This window comes from Octopus bimaculoides, chromosome 2 (assembly GCF_046866305.1).
Source record: "Octopus bimaculoides isolate indiv1 chromosome 2, ASM4686630v1, whole genome shotgun sequence".
Taxonomy (NCBI): Eukaryota; Metazoa; Mollusca; class Cephalopoda; order Octopoda; family Octopodidae; genus Octopus; species Octopus bimaculoides.
The window spans coordinates 7,807,055-7,826,084 of NC_142929.1; the positions used below are offsets into that span (position 1 = coordinate 7,807,055).

Sequence of the window (19,030 nt, forward strand, 5' to 3'; positions counted from 1 at the left end):
GCCTTCATCAGTTATTTTTCTTCCCTCATCAACATTCATAAAACATTTTCCTTTAAGGCTTTTTTTATTCTGGGGAGCAGAAACAAGTGGCAGGGAGCAAGATCCAAAGAATAAGGAATGCACGTAAGTGGTGTCATAACAGTTTTGATAGAAACATCCCACCCACAAGGCGGTGTGTGCAGACACATTGCCACGAAGAAACCACCATCCTCCACTTTCACACACATCAGGGTAGTTTGTTCCACAGTGTCTTGCAAATGATTAAGATCTGCCAAGTAAAATGTCTGGTTAAGTGTTCGACAATCACAAACAAATTCAGTGTGGTCACCTCATTTTGTATCAATGAAATACATCAGCATCTTGTTGACATTAGACTTCACTTGATGCGCATTTTCAGGGCATGGTGATATTGAATGCTTCCATTTACACAATTTCTCATTCATTTCAAGGTCACAGCCAATACAACAGATTTCATCACAAGTGATGCCCTTCGGGAAAACGTTCCGGTCAGCACCTAATTGTACCTTCAGTTCTCGGCACGTATTCAGTTTTGACTGCTACTCACTTTCCGTGAGTACGCGAGGCACGAATTTTGCTGCAATTCCTCTCATTTGCAATCCATCACTCAAAACTCATTGGCACAAGCTCCAGGATACAAAAGTTATATCAACAAACTCATCAGTTATTCAGTAATGTCTCTCCAACATCAGTTCATGAACGTTCAGGATGTTTTTATTTGCTTCGAAGACAGACAGTCGCTCTGAACAGGGTTCGTCTGCAAGCAAAAGGCGACCAGTCCTTAAACATGAAAACCACTCGTAATCTTGCATTTTTCACATGGCAGTGTATTCCTACACTGTTTGAAGAATGACAACTATTTCAGCTACCATTTTAACCGGCACCAATTAGAATTTCACAGAAGTACGTTGTTCCTTTGTTTCAGCCATTGCAGAAATCAACAAACATGGGATAAACACCTTAAAGCAAACATGCACCATGTGGGAGCATGATTTCATTCAATGCCACCAGTTAGCAGAATGATACCTGAGGGTCATATCAGCTTGCTTATTGCTGCAGAATCCTGAACTGAAAGGGGACTGTCCCACAGAGAACATTTCCGGTTACTTTAGGGTATTCCTTTGTATATTCGAAACACTGTATACAAATACATTAAATGTGAACATCAAAACAGAAAAGAACCAATTATTCATAGGACTACTACACACACCAATTATCTACCAAAACTGAAAACAATAAGAGTTATCTTAGGATTTCAAAAGTATTATGTAAATCATGAAGATACGTATTAACCTGAGATATACATGAGAATTTTTCATCTTGTTTAAATATTATTGGCCTATAAACCTGAGACTGCCATACTTACACGGTGTGGTAGATACTGTGCTCAGTACAGTGGAGACAATGGGTGACTCTGTTGTAGACACACTGGGTGACACTGTTGTAGACAAACTAGGTGATACTGTTGTTGATATGCTAGTAGGGATCAGTGTTGAAACACTTGGTGTTGAAAGGTAAGCTAAAACATTAACAAGGATATTCCATTCAAGACACACATTGCAAATACAAACTTTACATGCAATAATATGCATTCTAATTAACATGACATTTCCCCATGCAACTCAAATTTCCTGAAAAATACCATCAGCTCACATAATTTTCTAGAAAGTAATAAACCACGCCATTTATCTTTTGTCAAAATAGACATGGACTTTCACATGATTGACTGTTCCTATATCTGGTTCTAAAATTATGAGTGGTCAGTGCAGGTTGCACAACCCACTAAGAAAGAAGCCGTCAGTAGAGTTCAAATCAGCAATGAGCAAAACCACATGTTTTGTGTACGGATAGTTTACGAAGGTTCAGTTCTCGGCCACATCTTCTTTATTGTAGACAACGAGGCTAGAAACAAGGAATTTAAGCCTGGCTGCCCTTTGGAGATACCTGATGTTGACACACCTTCTTATTACACCTGAATAACTAGCAGAAATAGAGGACGAATTTCAAGTACTCAAGCAACGTCCAAAATGATAGGACCAGGTTAGTAGAACAGTAAGAAATACTGGAGTTGATTTGTTCCACTAGAATCTTCAAAGAGCTGCCCCACAACGCTGACTCAAAACTAATGACTGAAACTACAAAACATAACTTACATATGTAATATACATATTTATCAATATTTCCTACTAATTGCCAATTTAGCTCCCATACGCAAGCTCTCATCAATAAGTACCCAGACTGTTGCCATAGTAATGAAGCTAAAGCACACTGAGTGTAGCCACCTGGCAATGACTGACCTTCATCTCTGTTGTGCATTCTAGCTCACTTCCTCTTGTTTGCAGCAGTGCTTGGAAGGAAGGTGTGTAGCGTGTGGTCGTCGCATTGACCATCACAGAGAAAGTTCTCACGGTAATACTGGCTCACAAGGCTGTGAAAAGTTGCAGAAAGTGTATGGAGAGGGGTGAATGAGCTGCACAGACGAGTATGAGTGTTTCACACATTTCTAAGATGCCCGAAAAAATGTTGATATTGACAAATGTTCTGGAAGACATGTAACCAGAAGAGCTTAGAAAAATATCACAGATGTGTGTGCAGCTGCGAGGAGAAATTCTCGAATCACACAATCCTTGCGTTACAAGAGGATGTGCAGGTTAATTACAGTTCAGTTCAGTCCATTATCACAGACATTTTAGGTGTGAGACATGTGTCTGCCAACTTTGTGCCAAATCTGCTTTCAGCTGACCAAAAATATATTCACGTTTCAGTTCTACAAGATCTTCTCAGTTCTGTCCAAAAACAATGAAAACTTTTTGAAACCTTAGCATTGGTCTCTGAGCATGTATTGCCAGGTGGTATGGAGGGTATCCAGCCATAGAAAACTTGGCAAATCAGACTAGAGTCTGGTGAAGACCCACTGTTTACCAGTCGTTGTCATGCCGTCCAACCCATTGCTGCATCAACAATGGATGTTTAACGATGATCAAGATGATTCTCTGCTCAGCTTCCTGTCATGGTCAATGAGACATTCTTGCATCACAGACATTCCTTCTAAGCACTGTAGTAAACAGCGAAAGTGAGCTAGAAAGTTAAAACTTCGTACGCATGAACATCAGTGTACAAGGTCAATTTGTGCCAAGAAGCTTCAATCTCTGTGCGCTAGCTTCGTTATTATAGCAACAGTCTGCATACATATTGATCAGACCACATACATACACTCCAAACAAGCAACTAAAGCAATTCTGTCTTTTCGTTGTTATTGCAATGGAATTGTTTTCAATAATTGACAAACATCATTTATAAATGATTTCTGCTATTTAAATCATTAATTTCACACTTACTTGATGGTTTCACACACAACTTTACAGAAACAGTCACTCTCATCGGCCTTTTTGGACTACGGGGACTAATGGTCAATGCAACCTTTCCATAGCCACTGTTTGGTTTTATTATGAATCCTTCACTGGGTTGCAATAGTGGAGAAACAACATATTCTGGCATAGTCCTCTGGTTAGTAGCACTTTCTCCAAACACATATGTTTCCCCAGATGTAGATTTCTGTAAAAGATTATATTCAATACAGTTGCAGCTATGTATATATATGTATAAAATCACACTCATCAAAAATCAAACTCACCTTTAATCTTCCATACATTTTTACTTCATAATATTTTACATTTTCGGAAACAACAAGAGAAATTCGTCCACCGGAGTTAAGCTTATCACCAATATCTATATACATAAATCTATTTCCTGCTGTCTTAGTTTCCCAACCAGATCCAGTTGGACGAACATTCCACGTATAGTCCTGAGGGAACAATATTATTGCAGCATTTGGTATCACATTTTCATCAGACATTCCTTCAATATTTTCGCATTCCACTGTAAAAAAATCAATAACGTATACAACATCACAAAACTGACAATCACTGAACAATAGCAGGATATAAGATGTGAAATTCATTCACAAGCAAGACAGCATTATTCCATGCAAAATACATAGCAATTATTACATAGGATTATTCCAAATACACAAGACAATATCAATGTCATCATGTTTCACGTCTCAATAGCATAATGAACACAAATATCAACTTCATCAAATCTAAATATGATACATTAAATAAAAAATGGATAAAATCTGATTCTCATAACAACAACAGAAAAATACACATTCTTATTCCCAAACAGGCATGTCTTTCAATGCATGCAAAATTGTGACGTTTCCATTCAGTCTCTCTGCATTCTATCAACACCAATGCTCACAACTAATGTAATGCACACTAATAAGTGGAATAGAAGAGTTATGCAAGTTTCAGCAACAAGATTATTCATATCTGTCACAACGCAAATATCAGAAATGAAAGCAATGGAGATTAAATTTAAGAAAATCCAAAGCGAATGACACAGAAAGCTACAATTCTGAAATATATGCAAGTGTTTTCAAACATGTTATTATGAATGACCAATAGACATTAGATTACAATACTTACATGGTGTGGTAGACACTGTACTCAGTACAGTGGACATACTGGGTGACACAGTTGTAGACACACTGGGCGACACAGTTGTAGACACAGTTGTAGACACACTGGGTGACACTGTTGTAGACACATTGGATGACACTGTTGTAGAGACACTGGGTGATACTGTTGTAGACACACTGGGTGACACTGTGGTAGGCAAACTAGGTGACACTCTTGTTGATATACTTGTAGGGATCAATGTTGAAACGCTTGGTGTTGATTTGTAAGCTAAGAAGAAAGCAAAAATATTCTATTCAGTGTACCAGTCACACATTTCAAACATGAAATTTAGGAGCAATTATATGCATTCTCATTAACATGTACAAAATGACATTTTTCACATGCAACTCTCATTTCCAGTGGTTTTTTGAAGGCTCATCTTATTTACTACAATACAATGAATCTCACACAACATCACATATATTTACATTACATATAATGTGATGAGAATTACATTTCACATTACAACAATCTTGGCAATGTGAAAATCATCTATTCCTGGCTATCTGATAATACGTGTTCGCTGGAAGAATCATTTATACAAACCTATATCTATCTCTGAGATTGTGATATTTAAATTTCTGCACCTATTTCCACATTATTCAAAATGTATCCCACATGTTCGTGCACTGGAATGAACCTTACCAACTCTTCCATTCCATTTCCATTGCAATGCAATCTGTTGTGATGACATGCAACAATCATACATAAATGGTATTGGCTATTAACATCATCAGTTTTGTGCTTACTTGTTGGTTTCACACATATCTTCACAGAAACAGTCACTACCACAGGGATTTCATTGGTAGTGGCAACAATGGTCAGTTGAATCTTTGTTTTTCCCGTTCCAGGTTTAATGCTAAAAGCCTCTGTAGGTGTCAGTAACAGAGAAACAACCCTCTCTGGTGTTTCACTTACTTCAGACTCCGGTTCCTGTAAAAACCACAAGGGTACATTTAATGTAAATGGAGAAAATACACACTCAGAGAAAGCAGTGCATATCACATATCAAAACTTTGCAAACACACACACCAGGCAAATATTAAACTCACCTTTACTTTTCCAAACAATTCTACTTGATAAATTTCTACATTCTTTGATGTCACAAGATAAACTTCTCCTCCGTTGTTAAGGTCATCTCCAATATCTATATAAATAATCCTATTCTCCGTAGTATTCGTTTTCCAACCTTGTCCACTCGGTCGAATATCACTTGCATTACCAGCAGGATACAGTTTTATTGCACTGTCTGGTATCACTGCTTTGTCGTCCATTCCATAAACACCTTCACATTTGACTGCAAACAGGAAAACAATACACCGCACACTAAATATATATTTTCTATATACTGAAGCATATATACAATTTCATAATTGCAAGGTAAACATCAATCAAGCTGATAAATATAAACATATCGAAAGACATACATAACTTAAGATAAATGATAAATATCAAAGGAGAGATATACAAGAATTGCAATTTCAATGGGGCTATGATTAAAAACAAATATGTCTAACAACAAATGCATAGAGCACAATATGTTACTTTCTGCTTTTTAGATAAACCTCTCAATAATAATGCCTACGTGGGTGTAATCAAAAGTAACCACAACTTTACAATATTGTTTTATGCACTTAATTTTACATGTTAACACATTTATTGCCTTCCAATTATTCTCAGTTTCAAGCAATGTGTCGATCCAAACGCATTCTCCTCAGTTCAAAGCAGTTCTGGAACTATTGCAAAGCGATACCTTTTAACGCCTTCATCAGTTATTTTTCTTCCCTCATCAACATTCATAAAACATTTTCCTTTAAGGCTTTTTTCATTCTGGGGAGCAGAAACAAGTTGCAGGGAGCAAGATCCAAAGAATAAGGAATGCACGTAAGTGGTGTCATAACAGTTTTGATAGAAACATCCCACCCACAAGGCGGTGTGTGCAGACACATTGCCACGAAGAAACCACCATCCTCCACTTTCACACACATCAGGGTAGTTTGTTCCACAGTGTCTTGCAAATGATTAAGATCTGCCAAGTAAAATGTCTGGTTAAGTGTTCGACAATCACAAACAAATTCAGTGTGGTCACCTCATTTCGTATCAATGAAATACATCAGCATCTTGTTGACATTAGACTTCACTTGATGCGCATTTTCAGGGCATGGTGATATTGAATGCTTCCATTTACACAATTTCTCATTCATTTCAAGGTCACAGCCAACACAATAGATTTCATCACAAGTGATGACCTTCAGGCAAACGTTCCTGTCAGCACCTAATTGTACCTTCAGTTCTCGGCACGTATTCAGTTTTGACTGCTACTCACTTTCCGTGAGTACGCGAGGCACAAATTTTGCTGCAATTCCTCTCATTTGCAATCCATCACTCAAAACTCATTGGCACAAGCTCCAGGATACAAAAGTTATATCAACAAATTCATCAGTTATTCAGTGATGTCTCTCCAACATCAGTTCATGAACGTTCAAGATGTTTTTATTTGCTTCGAAGACAGACAGTCGCTCTGAACAGGGTTCGTCTGCAAGCAAAAGGCGACCAGTCCTTAAACATGAAAACCACTCGTAATCTTGCATTTTTCACATGGCAGTGTATTCCTACACTGTTTGAAGAATGACAACTATTTCAGCTACCATTTTAACTGGCACCAATTAGAATTTCACAGAAGTACGTTGTTCTTTTGTTTCAGCCATTGCAGAAATCAACATACATGGGATAAACACCGTAAAACAAACATGCACCATGTGGGAGCATGATTTCATTCAATGCCACCAGTTAGCAGAATGATACCTGAGGGTCATATCAGCTTGCTTATTGCTGCAGAAGCCTGAACTGAAAGGGGATTGTCCCACAGAGAACATTTCTCGTTACATTTGGTTATTCGCCCGTATATTCAAAACAATGTATACAAATACATTAAATGTGATCATCAAAACAAAAACAATCAATTATTCCTAGGAATAGTATACATGCCAATTATCTATCATAATTGCAAACAATGATAATTATCTTAGTATTTCAAAAGTGTAAAGCAAATAATGAAGACATGGATTAATATGAGTTATACATGAGAAATTTTTTCATCTTTTTAAAATATTTTTGGCCAATAAACCTGAATCTGACATACTTACATGGTGTGGTAGACACTGTGCTCAGTACAGTGGAGACAATGGGTGACTCTGTTGTAGACACACTGGGTGACACTGTTGTAGACAAACTAGGTGATACTGTTGTTGATATGCTAGTAGGGATCAGTGTTGAAACACTTGGTGTTGAAAGGTAAGCTAAAACATTGACAAGGATATTCCATTCAAGACACACATTGCAAATACAAACTTTATATGCAATAATATGCATTCTAATTAACATGACATTTCCCCATGCGACACAAATTTCCTGAAAAATACCTTGAGCTTGCATAGTTTCCTGCAAAATAACATACCTCTGGACTGAGCTTTTGTCAAAATGGAGAAGGTTATTCTCATGGTCTTTTGCTCCCTTACCTGATTGTAAAAATATATGAGTGGTTGGTGGAGGCTGCAGAACCCATTGAGAATGATGCCATCAGTAAGGTTAAATTTGCCTGTGAGCAAAACCATGAATTTGGTGTTCAGGTAGTTCATGAAGATTCAGTTCTCGGCCACATCTTTTTATCGCAGACCTACAGGCCAGAAACGAGGAATTGAGACTCGCTGCGCTTTGGAGATACATTGTGTTGATGACCTAGTTGTAACAGCTGCAACACTACCAGAACTAGAGAAGGAACTTCAAGTCTAGAAGCAACCACCAAAATGATAGGCCCAGGTTTTTAAAACAATAATGAATACTGGAATTCATTTGTTCCATTAAAATCTTCAAGGTCGTGCCCCACAAGGCTGACTGGATCAAATGATTGAAACTACAAAACATAACTTCCATATGCTATATATATATTTATCAATATTTCTTACTTATTGAAAATGCAGCTTCCATATTCATACATTTTGCAAACAAACTTATTTAGCAACTCTTTCTTTTAATCGTGTTTCTTTTCAATGATCGCCAAACATCATACATAAATGATTTCTGTTATTTAAATCATGAATTTCACACTTACTTGATGGTTTCACACACAACTTTACAGAAACAGTCACTCTCATCGGCCTTTTTGGACTACGGGGACTAATGGTCAATGCAACCTTTCCGTAGCCACCGTTTGGTTTTATTATGAATCCTTCACTGGGTTGCAATAGTGGAGAAACAATATATTCTGGCATAGTCCTCTGGTTAGTAGCACTTTCCCCAAACACATATGTTTCCCCAGATGTAGGTTTCTGTAAAAGAATATTTTCAATACAGTTGCTGCTATGTATATATATGTATAAAATTGCACTCATCAAAAATCAAACTTACCTTTAATCTTCCATACATTTTTACTTCATAATATTTTACATTTTCGGAAACAACAAGAGAAATTTGTCCACCGGAGTTAAGCTTATCACCAATATCTATATAAATAAACCTCTTTCTTGCTGTCTTTGTTTTCCAACCAGATCCACTTGGACGGATCTTCCCGGGATAGTCCGAAGGTAACAGCACTATTGAAGTATCTGGTATCACATTTTCATTAGCCATTCCTTCAATATTTTCACATTCAACTACAAAAAATAAATAATATATACATCACAAAACTTAGAATAACTAAACAATATCAGAATATAAAACATTAATTTTATTCGTAAGAAAGACAGCATTATTCCATGGAAAGTATGTAGCAATTGGAACTAGCATTATTCCAAATGCACAAACAATCTCTATATTATCATGCTTCACTTCTCAACAGTGTAGTGAAAACATATTTTAACTCAATCAATTGTACATATGACACATTACATAACAAATGGATAAAATCTATTTCTCATAACGCAACAGGTAAATACAGAATCTTGCTCCCAAACAGGTATGTCTTTCAATGCGTACATGTGTGTAACATTTTCATTCAGTCTCTGTGCATTCTCTAAAAACCAATGCTTAGAATTAATTTAATGCATTCATATGTATGTAATAGAAGAGTTAGGCAAGTTTCAGCAACAAGATTATTCATATCTGTCACAACGCAAATATCAGAAATGAAAGCAATGGAGATTAAATTTAAGAAAACCCAACACAAATGACGCAGAAAGCTACAATTCTGAAATATATGGGAATGTTTTCAAACATCTTATTATGGCTTACCAATAAACATTAGATTATGATACTTACATATTGTGGTAGACACTGTACTCAGTACAGTGGAAACACTGGGTGACACTGTTGTAGACACACTGCGTGACACTGTTGTAGACACACTGGGTGACACTGTTGTAGACACACTGGGTGACACTGTTGTAAACACACTGGGTGACACTGTTGTAGGCAAACTAGGTGACACTGTTGTTGATATACTTGTAGGGATCAACGTTGAAACGCTTGGTGTTGATTTGTAAGCTAAGAAGAAAACAAAAATATTCTATTCAGTTTACCAGTCACACATTTCAAACGTGAATTTTCTCATTAACATGTACGGAATAACATTTTCACGTGCAACTCTAATTTCCAATGGTTTATTTAAGAGTCATCTTATTTACTACAATACAATGAATCTCACACAACACACATATTTTTACTTTACATACAATGTGATGATAAATACATTTTATTTTACAAGAATCTTGGCAATGAGGTATCATCCACTCTTGGCTATCTGATACTACATGTTCACTGTAATAACTATTTCTCCAAACCTAAATCTATCTTTAAGCCTGTGATATTTCAATATCGTATTCAAACATTGGGTATATAATTCCCAGGAAGCAGATGTAAAATTAATGTGTTCATCCAACCTATATTGCAAGACTCCAGAACGCCCTCTCAACATCACCTATCAACCTCTCATCTCAACCAACACGCTACTCTTTATAAAAATTCATCTAGTCCATTCTTCCAATCCCCTAGGGGTGTCAATGACTCTTCCCACATCTCCCCCTTTGAGATTGACTCCTGTTGGAAGTTAATACCATTATTTTCATTTATTTAGTTTTGTTTCATCACATCTCCATTTTTGAGATTTTTTACCTAGAGAAGTTTAAAATTTCTTCCAGTTAGGCACTGCTTTGCCCATTCTATTTGTTTCCTCTTTCTTATGCTGCTATACCTAGTTTTGGTTTCTTATGGCTTTGAAGCTTCAGAGGCTTTTCCATATATCCATATATCTACTTTTTAGCTGATTTAAATGCCTTTGGTGTTCCTATTTTTCACCTCTTATCATACGTGTAATTTTGCCTATTCTTTTTGTTACTACTCCATCTTCCCAACCTCATCTTCCAATTTTATATATTTTGAAAATTCTCCTTGTCACCGATATTAAAATGCTGTTGTATATTTACTGTTTTCCCTATTTGCTTTTCTTACTGGTAACAGCATGTCAAAAATTGACTTTAATTTTTCAAGCAATTAGTTCCGCCTGTGACTTGCTTGAAAAAGAATTTTGGTTTGACAAGATCGTTGCCAGTGCCCCTGGACTGGTTCTTGTGCGGGTGGCACATGAGATGCACCATTTTGAGCGTGGCCGTTGCCAGTACCGCCTGACTGGCTCCTGTAGGATTTTCGAGCGAGATCGTTGCCAGTGCCCCTGGACTGGCTTGTGCGGGTGGCACATAAAAGACACCATTTCGAGCGTGGCCGTTTTCGTGCGGGTGACACGTAAAAGCACCCACTACACTCTCTGAGTGGTTGGCGTTAGGAAGGGCATCCAGCTGTAGAAACTCTGCCAAATCAGACTGGAGCCTGGTGTTGCCATCCGGTTTCACCAGTCCTCAGTCAAATCGTCCAACCCATGCTAGCATGGAAAGCGGACGTTAAACGATGATGATGATGATGATGATTATCCTATAAACCCTCAAGAATTGCATTAATGCTGTGTCATTGGCTAGCACTTTTCTTGATTTCTTTAATGCTCTTTTAAATGTATCCACAAACCTTTTCGCTTGTTTGTTTGATCTTGGGTGATATAGAGTTGTGATATGTTCAACTCGATACATCTTGCAAAAATTCTGAAATACATTAGCCGCGAATTGTGTACCGTTATCGGAGACTATGGCATCCGGGACACCATACCTGGCAAAAAGTTCATGTAGAAATTCCACTGTTACCGTGGATGTCAAGTTTTCCATATTTACACATTTCTGACCACTTAGTAAAGCTATCTACCACTATTAAATAATATGATCGGTTTAACGGTCCTGCAAAGTCCTTGTGTAGTCAGGACCATGGTATATCGGTCTTGCACCAAGATTGAAATTTTTATAAGTTGTGATTTCGCTGCAAGAGCACAACCTCTGCAGGATTTTAACAGCTTCTCAATATCTAGAACAATTTCTGGCCAGTAAACAGAACTACTTATAATCGATTTCATTCCTGGATGTCTAGTGTGGAACTCCTTTAACATTCAACCTTGTAGTGAGGTAGGCATTACAACCCTCTGTGCATACATAAGCACATTATCACATATGGAATACAAATTCAAAACCATGTCACATCCAGCCACATATATTTTTTTAGTTTGTTTTTTCTGATCTCACTATTTTTTTTCATTTTTATGATAAACTCGTCCGTCTCTGCCTGAATTTTTATTTCCTCCAATGTCACAGGTAATTCACACACAACATTGCACAATATATTTTTTATTTTATTTTCAGTTTTTAATGCCACTATCACTGTGTTTTATAGTGGTTCACTGTATTTTGTTACTAATTTTGACAAACTATCTGCATGTCCCAATTTTTTCGATGGCAAATACTCCATCTTGAAATCATAATTCAGTAGGATTGTTCCCCAGCACTGTAATCTGTTGGCTGTATGAGTAGGAACACCCTTTTTTGACTGCAGATGGAACCTTCTTCCATGTATAAATTTATGGCATGTTTTCACTACAAATATGATGGCTGCTGCCTCTTTTTCTATTTGACTGTAAGTTTTCTCAGCCGGCAATAATGAATGTATAGATGATCAAGGTGATGTGTAGTGTGACCATCTAATAATGATTCATATTGCCCCATTTTTTTGTTTCGTTATATAACATGAGCTTTTATGTCCGATTTTTCCACACTCAAAACATTTACGATTTTTAAAAGGACAATTACTTCTAAAATGTAAACCCATAGCATGGATTTGGTCTTGACATTCGTTTTTCCTTTTTTTCATGCATTTCAGATTGACATGCATATATCTGAGAGCAAACTTCTTTTTCAATTTTATCAGCATTATGTCTTAAATTTATATTCTTCAGCCACTGCCTGTAGAGTTAATTTTTGGTCCTGTTCTAATTTTGTTAATATACAGGAAAGTATATCAGCATCTTTTCTTGCAGTTAAACCTTGAACAAAAATTAGACATTTGAGCAAATCTGAATTTTTCACACTCTCTGTTAACAACCGCAGCATAGGTGACGAAATCTTCATCTTTTTTAGATAATAATTTGATTGTTTCAGCAAAACAAATCTCACATGGTTTCTTCGGCAGAATATAATTACAGTATTTTTTGTGTTTGGCAGGGTGTAACTTTCTTAAAAGTAATTGCACCTTCTTCTTGTCGTTCCAATTTCTACATTCTCCTTTGAAGATTTCTTCGTTGCTAGGCCAGCTGACAAGAACAAACCTGAAGTATTTTCAAACTGCTTCAACATTACTTCCAGTAACTGTTAGTATTGTTGCTGTTGTAACTGTTGTTGTTGCATCGTCACCATGCAAGCCAATAAAGTCTTCCATGTTAATGATTTTTTCTTTGATTTCATATCAAAAATAAATTTTAACATCTGACACAAGCTTCAAATATCTTGTCGCCATTTTTATATCTTAGACAAATGTTTGATGTATAATTTAAGGAAGTGGAGGTAAAATTAATGCGTTCACACGACATACTTCGCGAGACTCCAAAATGTCCTCTCATTAACTCCTTTCAACCTCTCATTTCAACCACTATGTGACTCCTTATAAGAGTTCAGCTAGTCCGTTTTTCCAATCCCCCAGTGATGTCAATGACTCTCACTACAACAGATGTATAAATTTCTGCAAATATTTCCACATTATTCAAAATGTATTGCACACACTGATGCACTGTAATGAAACTTAAATTCACTAACTCTTCCATTCCATTTCCATTGCATTTCAATTAGTTGTGATGAGATGCAACAATTATACATAAATGGTATTTGCTATTAAAATTATCAATTTCACACTTACTTGTTGGTTTCACACATATCTTCACAGAAACAGTCACTACCACGGGGATTACATTGATAGTGGCAACAATGGTCAGTTGAATCTTTGTTTTTCCCATTCCAGGTTTAATGCTAAAAGCCTCTGTAGGTGTCAGTAACGGAGAAACAACCCTCTCTGGCATTACACTTACTTCAGACTCCGGTTCCTGTAAAAACCACAAGGGTATATTTAATGTAAATGGAGAAAATACACACTCAGAGAAAGCAGTGCATATCACATATCAAAACTTTGCAAACACACACACCAGGCAATTATTAAACTCACCTTTACTTTTCCAAACAATTCTACTTGATAAATTTCTATATTCTTTGATTTGACAAGATAAACTTCTCCTCCGTTGTTAAGGTCATCTCCAATATCTATATAAATAATCCTATTCCCCGTAGTATTCGTTTTCCAACCTTGTCCATTGGGTCGAATATCACTTGGATTACCAGGAGGATTAAGTATGATCGAATCATCAGATATTACATTCTCATTGTCCATTCCATCAATATTTTCACATTCAACTGCAAAGTAAAATAAACATGTAGAGAAACAAGGAAACGCCATTTAACACATTGTATTTCTCTATATTATACATTGGAAAATGTACAACTAGTAGAGAATTCATAAAGTAGCTGTTTCTTGATTGGGGGGGGGGAATTTTCATACAGCTGGAGGCTCCAATCGAAACAGGGGACCTTAAATGATAAGGTTGAGAAATGCTGTTATAGATTATGCCTAACCAAAAATGATCACAGCCACATCATCCAGACAGACTGGGTGAAACCGGGCTTAACTGCTAGTATATATATATATATATATATATATATATATATATATATATATATATATATATGTGTGTGTGTTTGATTTTCGAAATACTTTCTTCAATACGCTAACCAATATATATTTAAATACTTACAAGTTGTGGTAGTCATAGTGCTAGGTGAAACTGTTGTAGACACACTGGGTGGAACTGTTGTTGATATGTTAGTGTAGAGTGGTGTTGAAAGGTAAGCTAAAAATAACATTAAAATAAACTATAACTTTTGGCATTAAATATATACATCAATGCAACAAAAACAGAATGACACTCATTAAAGTCTTTACATAATGTTTTACAATTAAAATTATGATAGCAATTTTCTTTTGAAATTCCATATCAAAATTTTCAAACAGAAATCAAAAACATCACCAGAGAAAATCTTTGACCAAGATCCAATCTGCAAATATTTTGATTCACTCGTAGACCTCAACATGTTCCCTTGATTTGTAATGATTTGTATTTGCTTTATCAATACTTTTTATATTTTGCAAACAAGAAAATTGTTTTCTTGCACATCTTGCAACCATTCAGAAAATTCAACTCAATTTTTTGAGATCTCTGGTTTGTAATCTATCTTAACTTCAAATATACAAGGAAACTAAAAAAGGTCATTCTAAATAGCTGCATCCTACATTCTAAATAACTGCATCTTACTTTCTGCACCAGGCTCCAGTTGTCTGTTTTGGCAGGGTTTCTATGGTTGGATGCCCCTCCTAACACCAAACACTTTACTGGGTGCTTTTTATGTTCAGGAATTTTTTACATGGCACCAGCATGAGTGCTTTTTATGTGGCACCAGTATATATAAACCAGCTACTATCAGCATACTGATTCACATGCTCATTGCACATTCTCATAGACAGCAGTTTAGATTCTCACTTCCAAATGTATGCTCTGACATTATTTCATATCCAACTTTCAATGCACACCAAAAGAACAACATTTGTGTCCTTTCATTTGTTGTTTTATAACCAATCCTGAATGGGTGAAGAATTTTAATTTGAAACTAACCGAAATCTGATCTGTTAATTCTTCATTTCATCCGGCATTTCCCCTGATTTGTATTTGCTTCATCAGGACATTTTTTCTATATTTGAAATAAGACAACTGATTTTTGTTTATCTTCCAACTAAAAGTAACTTCAGCTCAACCTTTCCAGATTTCTGTCTCATAATTTATCCTCTTCATTTCAAATATTCATGGAGACAAAGAAAAGTTCGAAACAGTCATATTTTCTGACAGAGATACAGTAACAGGGGTGATGTAGTTTAGCTCTTGGCCCATAGACAAAGGGTTCAATATCTCGCGGCCATCACCATTTCAACACAACCTGCATCAGTTATAGCCAATGACTGCCAAATAATGGCTTTGTATTTTAGCACAAAACTAGCAATTTTGAAGAAAGGAGATTACTTGATACCTCACTCCCATTACATGACTGGTACTTTATCAACCTCGGAGGGGTGAAAGGCAAGGTGAACTTGTTCCAATTTGAACTCAGAATGTAGAGTTGAAACAAACAACACAAAACATTTTTCTTTTCCCAATCTTTCTACTGGTTCTATTAGCTTTCTTATTAATTAATAACCAACTACTGACTATTAATTAATAACCATCTACCTGTCACACTCCACTTCTCTGACCAACCACTTTACCATTATCATACAAGTGTAACCATATTTTTCACTGAAAAGCTCAACTGACTCCACATGAACTGTCTGAGGAAGCTGCTGAAAATCAACTGGCAAGACAAAGTCCCAGATACAGAAAGCCTCTGTTAAGCTTATCTGCTATATGTTTACACACTGCTGAGGAGAGCACAAATCAGGAGGGCAGGCCCCTTTGTTTGAATGCCTGACACACAACTCTGCAAGAGACTGTTTTACAGCTAACTAGTGGAAGGCAAGTGTTCACAAGGTGAACAGAAAAGGTGCTTCAAGGACCCACTCAAAGCCTCACTGAAGAGCTTTGATATCAACCCTGATACCTGGGAAATGCAAGCACAAGACTGCCTTGCCTGGTAAAGCTGCACCAACAGAGATACAACTTCCTAGAAACAGAACAGAATTGCAGGGGCACAAAGAGAACTGTGTAAGTCTAGAGCCAACTCCTTGTCTTCAGTCCTAGCAGACCACAAGTGTTTGACCTACAGCAGAGCCTTGCAAGTACACACCATACTGATTGGCCACAGCTGGACACACAATGCCCTGTCTTTTTCTCCCATATGACATCCTTGGTCATCATTGATACTGATGGATGAATTAATATATTTTTCATAAGCAAATAATTTCACACACGCTGCCCAACGCATCAATACTTGAAACAGTAGAGGTTCAAATACTAAATTTTGAAAACATTTGTAAATAAACATTTTATTATATAGCAAATATACTGTCTACATTTGTTTCCATTTAATTTGAAATATAATTCATGTTTAAATTAACCTTGTGATGATGAATATTTCTTACCATTACATAGTTTTTCCTCATAAATACAATTCAAACTTTAGCATTGCATAATGTGCCTTATAAACTGTTTCAGTACTGATATCTAGAATATCAGTACTTATCTATACTCGTCCTTTTACATAAGTTCACATTGATGACTTGTCAATCCTTCCAGCCATTCACAACTGCCAACACTCATCCATTCTCAATACATTTACACATTTTAGAAAATGTATTTATTATAAAAATTATTTTTAGTATATGTTCTCTGCACATATCTTCATAGTAAATGACTCTAGATATCAGTACTGAAACAGTTTATAAGGTACATAATGTAATACTAAAGTTTGAATGGTATTTATGAGGAGAAACTATGTAATGATGAGAAATAGTCATCATCACAAGGTTAATTTAAACATGAATTATATTCAAAATTCAATGGAAACTTGTATAAATAACCAAAGAATTTGCTCACCTGTCGTTTGTGTAACAATACTAGATTCTGTAGTTGATACATAGGTGGTATACTTCACAGTGGTTGATACTGAAGAATAATGCATAATTGAAATCATAGCTATATAGTTATCATCATTAAATTTTAATTTTATTTAATTTTAGTGGTAAATAAATTGGGATGAAACAGCAAATATGGTTTTTTTATCCGTATTTGAGCAAATATATAAAATGAACATTAAAGACAAAGAAAATCTGAGAACCAGTTTCTCTGTATATGTAAAAAGAAACTCCGTTTAAACCATAAATATCTTTCCCAGCTAATCCTAGTTTACTACCATTAAAAGAATAACTAGATTTGGATTCTTCAAAAATGACTGACTCTGTTACAATCTTTGCATCATTTCTCTCTGACCTCTACAACCTTTCCATATTCAATGCACATGTGCAAGCATGGCTGTGTGGTAAGAAGCTTGCTTCTCAATAATATGGTTCTGGGTTCAGTCTCACCGCATGTCACCTTGGGCGAGTGTCTTCGGGCCAACTGAGTGGATTTGATAGACAAAAACTGAAAGAAGCTTGTTGTACACACACATATACATATATACATGCATATATATATCTATATATACATATATATATATATATATCATCATCATCATCATAATCATGTTAAACAATGATAATGATGATGATACAAATATGTATGTATATATATATCTATGTGTGTGTCTCTGTATCTCTTTGTCTCCCCACTATGATTTGATGACTGGTGTTAGTATTTCAGCAAAAGAGACTGATAAAATAGGTACTAGGCTTCAAAAAACAAACCCTAGGGTCGATTTGTTTGACTAAAACCCTTGAAGGTGGTGCCCCAGCATGACCATTGTCAAATGACTGAAATGAGTAAAAGATAAAAGCTGCCCCAATATTATGTAGTATCACATTTCTAATCTTAGGTATGAGCACAGGTACATTTGGCATGGTTCAGAAGTTTGCTTCTGGACCATGCGATTAGGGATTTCAGCACCACTGAATGAACACTGTCAGTTAATATTGTCTACTACAGCCATTATCATCATCATTTAATGTCTGCTTTCCATGCTGGCATAGGCTGGATGGTTTGACTGAAAACTGGTAAGTCGCAGGGCTGCACCAGGTTCCAATCTGGCTTGGTAAGTTTTTACGGTTGGATGCCCTTCCTAATACCAACTACTCCAAGTGTAATAGGTGTGTTTTACATGCCACTGACACAGGTGTCAATGACCTAACACTGGCATCAGCCACGACTACGGTCTCACTTGGCTTGACAAGTCTACACAAGCATGGTGTATCGCCAAAAGTCTTGGGCAGCTGTCACTGCATCCATGAATCCAAACGCACAAACAGTGCTTTTTACATGCCACCAGCACTGGCAGCAGCCACGACTTCATTCGATTTGACTGGTCTTCACAAGCACAGCATAT

The 19,030-nt window shown here is 36.3% G+C and overlaps 1 protein-coding gene across 1 annotated transcript in view; it reads right to left on the reverse strand.

Annotated features, from left to right (window-relative positions):
* Positions 1-19,030, reverse strand: part of LOC106867629 (uncharacterized) — a 252,388-nt gene that overhangs the window by 119,731 nt on the left and 113,627 nt on the right. Inside the window, exons 59-72 of the mRNA XM_089340670.1 lie at positions 17,587-17,655; positions 14,761-14,856; positions 14,118-14,362; positions 13,815-13,998; positions 9,798-10,022; positions 8,949-9,193; positions 8,653-8,869; positions 7,688-7,840; positions 5,594-5,838; positions 5,291-5,474; positions 4,509-4,769; positions 3,653-3,897; positions 3,357-3,573; positions 1,385-1,537 (exon numbers count right to left, since the gene is read on the reverse strand). Coding sequence (XP_089196796.1) covers positions 1,385-1,537; positions 3,357-3,573; positions 3,653-3,897; positions 4,509-4,769; positions 5,291-5,474; positions 5,594-5,838; positions 7,688-7,840; positions 8,653-8,869; positions 8,949-9,193; positions 9,798-10,022; positions 13,815-13,998; positions 14,118-14,362; positions 14,761-14,856; positions 17,587-17,655 — 2,739 coding nt within the window. The remainder of the gene's footprint in view (positions 1-1,384; positions 1,538-3,356; positions 3,574-3,652; positions 3,898-4,508; positions 4,770-5,290; positions 5,475-5,593; positions 5,839-7,687; positions 7,841-8,652; positions 8,870-8,948; positions 9,194-9,797; positions 10,023-13,814; positions 13,999-14,117; positions 14,363-14,760; positions 14,857-17,586; positions 17,656-19,030) is intronic.